The 6,887-nt window shown below is 31.4% G+C and overlaps 1 protein-coding gene across 3 annotated transcripts in view; it reads left to right on the top strand.

The window, feature by feature from the left end:
• Positions 1-5,572, top strand: part of LOC111701973 (protein phosphatase 1 regulatory subunit 14B) — a 57,621-nt gene extending 52,049 nt beyond the window's left edge. For all 3 annotated transcript variants that reach the window (XM_023473479.1, XM_023473482.1, XM_023473480.1), the window contains exons 3-7: positions 628-716; positions 1,652-1,709; positions 3,578-3,661; positions 4,145-4,186; positions 5,414-5,572. In XM_023473479.1, coding sequence (XP_023329247.1) covers positions 628-716; positions 1,652-1,709; positions 3,578-3,661; positions 4,145-4,186; positions 5,414-5,455 — 315 coding nt within the window. In that variant the 3' untranslated portion in view covers positions 5,456-5,572. The remainder of the gene's footprint in view (positions 1-627; positions 717-1,651; positions 1,710-3,577; positions 3,662-4,144; positions 4,187-5,413) is intronic.
• The last annotated feature ends 1,315 nt before the right edge of the window (positions 5,573-6,887 follow it).

The following is a 6,887-nucleotide window of genomic DNA, read 5'->3' as shown; positions in this document are numbered from 1 at the left end:
TACCACTTGATGATTTTATGTACCACTTGATGATTTTATGTACCACTTGATGATTTTATGTACCACTTGATGATTTTATGTACCACTTGATGATTTTAGGGGGGGTGTAGATATATCAATGGGAGGGGGTGCTGTATCATTACATAAATGTGCATGATATTGATCTAAAAGAAAAACAATTGTATGAAATATCAATTTGTCCTGATAAATGTTTCCGCATTCGAATAATAAACAATATGTGATCAGTCAGCTTATTAGGCTCTCTTACATCATTAATAGATAACAATTGCTGACTAGATCTTAACTGTATATCTTTTAGTAAACTGTATAAAGTTACTTGTGCACAAAGAGATGTGGGAGGGGGGGGGAGTTACAGAGGGACCCAAAATACTGTGGAATAGGAAGACGACTGTGAGACTCGATTTCTGTTGTTAATTAGTTCAATGTTACGTGAAATACAGCAACTGTTCAGTGAACACGTGACCTTGTCAGCTTTCTAGCTACTGATAAAAATTATTTTCTATATAACAACATCAAATACAAATAAGTTTAATTTAACGTCGTCTTCCAAAGTTGTATGGAGTTCACTGTAAAAAAAATAAAATTATTAAAAATATTTGATTTGAGGTCAACTTTGGGCTTCCAGCAGAGAACGAGAAGAAGAGAGAGAAATTTCTAACTGCCAAATACGGAGCACATCAAATGGCACTTATCAGGTAAATGGCACTTATCAGGTAAATGACACTTATCAGGTAAATGGCACTTACCAGGTAAATTGCACTTATCAGGTAAATGGCACTTATCAGGTAAATGGCACTTATCACGTAAATGGCACTTATCAGGTAAATGGCACTTATCAGGTAAATGGCACTTATCAGGCAAATGGCACTTATCAGGTAAATGGCACTTTTCAGGTAAATGACACTTATCAGGTAAATGGCACTTATCAGGCAAATGGCACTTATCAGGTAGATATTTTACTAAACTCTCGCTTCAAAATACAGTGAAACCCCTAATAACGAATACATGGAAAGAATTTATCAAATGTCGTATTCTTCACTTTCTGATAATGGAATGTTGCAGATATTTAGTTTTTTAATTAAATGATTATATGGAACTCTTTAAAACTGTTCCCGCATATTCATGGCTATTTATTTATTTTCGCAAATACTGAATTTTACGAGATAAAGTATAAAACTCATTGAAAAATTGTCAAGACGGCATTTGATAAATTCTTCCGATGTATTTGTTATTAAGTGGTTCACTGTATAATTTTCTAATCTTTGTCAGCTGATGGTGTAAGCCTTTGATATTTCAATCTTTGACTATATTTGATGTAACAGAATTCATGGTTTAAAATATAAAAGGTCTTCTACATTAGGTTGCACAGATAAGGGATTAGAAAATTAGAGTTTGTGAAGAGTAATCAGCTCCTTAACGTTGTTTGCTCGTTTGTGTGTATGGTTCCAATAAACATGAACACAGCTGAACCGATCGGGTCCAAATATATAATTATATATTTTCAGGATTAAACAGCTTAGGTGCTTATTTTGTGAACATTCTGTGGCTTCACTAAATTTCGGCACAATCGGTTCAGCCGTTTCAAAATTCGAGACAATGAATAATCCCTTGAAATGATTTGATTTTGTAGAAAAAGACTGAGGGTGGAGATGTGGATGTATGATCAGTTACAATCTCTCTACACTGAGGTAAAAACATAATTCCTACAAAATTATTCATAAAGTAAAGATGAATCATTTTCAAATATGAAAAGTACAGAAACATAAAATATGAATAAAAGTTATACCAGTCCTACATAGATCTAGAAAGCTATATACCGGTCCTACATAGATCTAGAAAGCTATATACCGGTCCTACATAGATCTAGAAAGCTATATACCGGTCCTACATAGATCTAGAAAGCTATATACCGGTCCTACATAGATCTAGAAAGCTATATACCGGTCCTACATAGATCTAGAAAGCTATATACCGGTCCTACATAGATCTAGAAAGCTATATACCGGTCCTACATAGATCTAGAAAGCTATATACCGGTCCTACATAGATCTAGAAAGCTATATACCGGTCCTACATAGATCTAGANGCCCAGGATTGATATTTCCATGATGATTCCCTTATAGTTGATTAATAATTTATAATTATTTTCAAATATTTTCTCTACAAGTTTTCAATTAATTCCTACAAAATATTTTCTTTCTCAATCCAGGGAGAGGGTTTATATCATCCTTTTTCCTTTATTAATTTAATCATGTTTTTCTTTATTTTTTTATCATTGAAGAATCATTTTTTTGTCTTTCAGATTTGATATGTAAATGAGAATCCCTGATTTATACCAGCTTAAAAGGACTGTAAGCTTAATTTCAAGTAATCCTTCATGCAATGGTGACAATGCCCGATTTACAGCGTGGGTATCCTTGAAAACTTTATCTGTTCAATAATGTGGAAGATATTGTCGTTTTTTTTAGCTTGAAAAGTGTTAAAATTTTGATCCTTTCTATACGTTTTCCTGCAGTAGAAATGCACAAGTCATTATTTTTGGAGAAACTACAGTTAAATATAACCAGATTTTAAGGTTAAAAACAGTACTATCAGTTCTTACTTGGCGAAACAAAGCTTTTTAGGGTTATACCAATTCTGAATCAGACATTTTCATTTTTGCATGAAAGGTCTCATGAATTTACACTTACAGTCCTTTAAATTATTCAAAATTTACTTTATTGTAACAAATGACTAACTTTTTGGCACTGTCTGATGACTTTATGTACCACTTGATGATTTTATATACCACTTGATGATTTTATGTACCACTTGATGATTTTATGTACCACTTGATGATTTTATTACCACTTGATGATTTTATGTACCACTTGATGATTTTATGTACCACTTGATGATTTTATGTACCACTTGATGATTTTATGTACCACTCGGATACACTTTTAGGCGCTAACCTTTTTATTCGTTGAAAATATGACGCCTTCATAAAAAATACTTTTTTATCATTTATAACGGGGTTTTTTATATTTATCATAATCTTGAAACTTTTATGTTTCTATTTTGTATCCTTCGTCTATAGATCAATCCTATTTAGATATAACGTACATTACTTGTTTGTCTCATCTTCTGTAATTGCGCACTTATATCTTTTTTATGCCTAAATCATTTTTATTGTTCTTTGATAATGATTATTAAATTAATTAATTAATTAAATTTAGAAATTTTAAATTAGATTGCCTGAGCACTTTTAGTGCTAAGGAATATATCGTGGTTTTCCTATCTTGATATGAAATCAATTCTGCCAGTTTCCCTGCTTGTCTGTGTTACATAATTCTACAAGTCTCTTTTAGTAATAAGGAATATATCGTGGTTTTCCTATCTTGATATGAAATCAATTCTGCCAGTTTCCCTGTTTGTCTGTGTTACATAATTCTACAAGTCTCTTTAAAGGAAAATCCGCCAAGTTTACAATTTTCAGAGAGAACAACAAGGATATGAGGGTTAATTGAAATTAATCCGACAGCCTTTATAGTTTTGAGTGTTTTGTTTTGTTTAGGAGGAGGGATTACATGATATTGAGATAGATCTCGATGAAGTTCTAGACATGGAAGATGATAAAATCAGGAAAACCTATCTCCAGGTATAAAGAGGGATGAAAAACTTTCCATGTTTTTGTTGTTACTTTTCTGATTATGATACGGTGGTAGGCCATGTTATGAATATAATGAAGACGACTTTTTTATAATAGTTTTATAAATCACAACTTATTTCGACACAAAGGCGTGTTCATTGTATTGGTATGGATGCTATATCGTTTAATTGTTAACAAGCTATTTTCGCATTTTGCAATCGAAAGTCGTCTTCATTATGTTGATATAATCGCCTACAATCGTATTTAATTCAATTTTAAAGCATTTTTATTCGTAAATTTTCAATTTTTTTAACTTCAACAAAGATTTAATTGATATGATGCCTTACTATTTTTATTTCCCTTGATGAAACATTGCTGAAAATCTAATTTTATAATTTTCACTGATTTATATGAGTCCATAGGTGTCAACAATTTTGACATAATGTATGTAAAATTATGAAAATATTATTGAATTTCTATTTTTCTTTTAAGGAGCTGCTAACAGATTCCACCAGACCAATTGATTTAGTCAATGTAAGTATTATTAATTTTAAATAAAACATAACAAATTGTTCAAGAATTATATTATTACTATTTTTTTTAAAAGCNCCAAGAACCTATTTAATGTGCCGCCTATCACTAAGCGGCCTAATTAGGCAAAGAAATTGAATTCTTGACTGCTTGCAAAAGATAACATTTCGATTTTGTTAATTACTTTAATGAGACAATCAATTAGTTTAAGTGAATTGTAAATATATCATTGTAACTTACGTTTGTGCAAAAAAATATTGTTTCATTTAAAGAATTGATAAAATATGTGAAATTACATTACTCTCACTTCAAAACTTAGAAGTGGTTTGAAATTTATTCTTATATCCAGGATTTTTATATATGGGGTATTCTTCGTCGGCGTCACATAAATCAATACAATGAAGACGACTTTCGATTTTTGATTTCTACCGAGGTATAAACAGTATTTATAGATACACATTAACATGGAATCAAAGAGAAGCTGTAAATTAATTGCTTTTTTGTTTCCTTGTAATAACTGAAATATAAAAGTTGTCTTCATTGTATTGATATAAACGCCGACTACTGTTTACTGTCATCTGGTTTTTAATGGAACACCATGTCTGTACAAAGCCTGCAAACAAAGAAAGATTCTTGATAATGATGTGTCACATGTATAATTATATAATCATGGATTATATATAATTATTTTTGGATTTATCATCTCTAGATTATGTCCGTCAAATGCTGGTCCCTTCCGTGTAATATATTAATTTGACATTGTACAGCATCTACATAATTTAAACGAATAAAATAAACGTTGATGTTAAACAATATTGAATCATTAAGAAAAAAATTCTTGGATCGTCTTTTTTCAAGTTATTCAAAGGAACTGAAAACTTGCCTCAAATTCTTTATTTATCATCTCTGCTTTTTTGTTTTCAACTCGCCAAAAAAGTTGAGACTTTCCACAAACTCTAACTTTTTAATCCCTATATCGTTGCAACCCAATGCCGTTGAATTTATATATTTTTAACAATACTATGATTTCTGTTAGATCAAATAATCTATATTTGAAATATCATATTGCAAAGATCTAAGGATTAGCAAATTTAAAATCTGAGTTTAGGACAAAAACTCGAAAAAGGTTAATACCATCAGGTGGCTAAATATATAGATTAATAGATAAGATCTAGAGGCCCCGCATAAAATTGTTTGAATGTTTTCTAATAAATATAATTCTTATTACAGAAGTTTGTGGATGATCTCCTGGAGAAAACAAAAACGCTGTAAACAGTAGCAGATATCAGGTCTGCTATTTGAGAATAGCAGACGTGCACAGCTGCTAATTACGGACGTAAGCTGCTTAAAGGCTGCCACCAATTTCCCACATTGAGGAAGAATCTGTTACTACATACCAACAGCAGCTAACAGCTATGATTATATAGTTCTATGTAACAGATAATAGCTGTTACAAACAACGGGGACCACAGTGCCATGACACAATGAAAACCGTGAACATTTTAGAGTTTACTCTGTGTAGAGATATTTTACATGAATTTTCTGCCTGAAATGAAAATTTATATTTCGCCTGAAATCCGCAAGTTTTGAAGAAAAAAACTTCGCACGAATCGCAGACGTTCTATAACCTGTCATTGCAACCTGTCTGCCCGATAAAAAACAAGATCGTAAAAAAATTTTGGAATATTCTGATTTTTTGGTGTGCATTTTAGCTTCAAGTCTGATTTTTATAGTTTACATTTTTCTAATTGAATGTGCTCTGAGCTGAAAACTTTAGAATGGGATATCCTTAATCCCGATCGGGTAACTAATCTGGAGATTAATTACAAGAGGAAAACAAGTGTTATTTAATCTCGAGATTAAGAAAAAGAGTGGATCAAGCATTAATCGCGATATCCACCATTCAAAAGTTCCCAGCTCAGGAAATTTTAGAATTTATTCAAACATTGTTCGTAGTTCTCGTAGTAATCCATTTTCATTCAATATTCATGAATTTCAGATTTAGAAAATTATTTTGTCATGAAATTTAAGTTACACAGAGGGAAGATCATTATTTGAAAAAACAGGAATTAGTAAAATAATTAAGTTTTAATGTTTGAAATTTTATAAATAGAAGTAATTGAAACATCATGATTTATTTAGCCGTGTCAAGCCATGATAATCTAAGCCAACAAATCATGAATTTTAAGGTCGGGCTCTCGAGGCTCTCTGGTTTCCAAGACAATCTTCGATCTCAAAACTGTCTTCTGAATTTTAAAATTTTTGGTGAAGGTTTCGGAAAATTTCGGTTTTAATAATGGATTCATTTTTTGGCACACAATTTTTCAAACCCATGGCGTAGATTAAAAAATATTTCTTTTTTTAACTTCTTTTAAACATTTGAAATATATTTCACACAAACTTGACAATGTACTGTGTATCCAGTGTACTACACACCGAAGGTTAAGAGTGTCACATGGGCTTACTAGGCGAGCAGCTCAGGCGGGTATATATCTAGTACCGGCTCGATAGTACAGTATATTATTTTGTACTGGCACAACATATTTCAAATGTCGTCCGCTATCTTCGAGTATGATAACTCAAATTTTGTTTCAATATTTTTTCCGTAGCAAAACAATTAGGCGCAACTTCTCTGGGGGGGGGGGATATAGATGATGGACAAATTAAAATAAATTAAGATTAACTATTTCGCCTTACATTATTT

The sequence above is a fragment of the Eurytemora carolleeae genome, unplaced genomic scaffold (genome assembly GCF_000591075.1).
Source record: "Eurytemora carolleeae unplaced genomic scaffold, Eaff_2.0 scaffold444, whole genome shotgun sequence".
Classification (NCBI taxonomy): domain Eukaryota; kingdom Metazoa; phylum Arthropoda; class Copepoda; order Calanoida; family Temoridae; genus Eurytemora; species Eurytemora carolleeae.
Note: the sequence above shows the minus strand (reverse complement) of the source record. Positions and strands in the feature narration are given on the sequence as shown.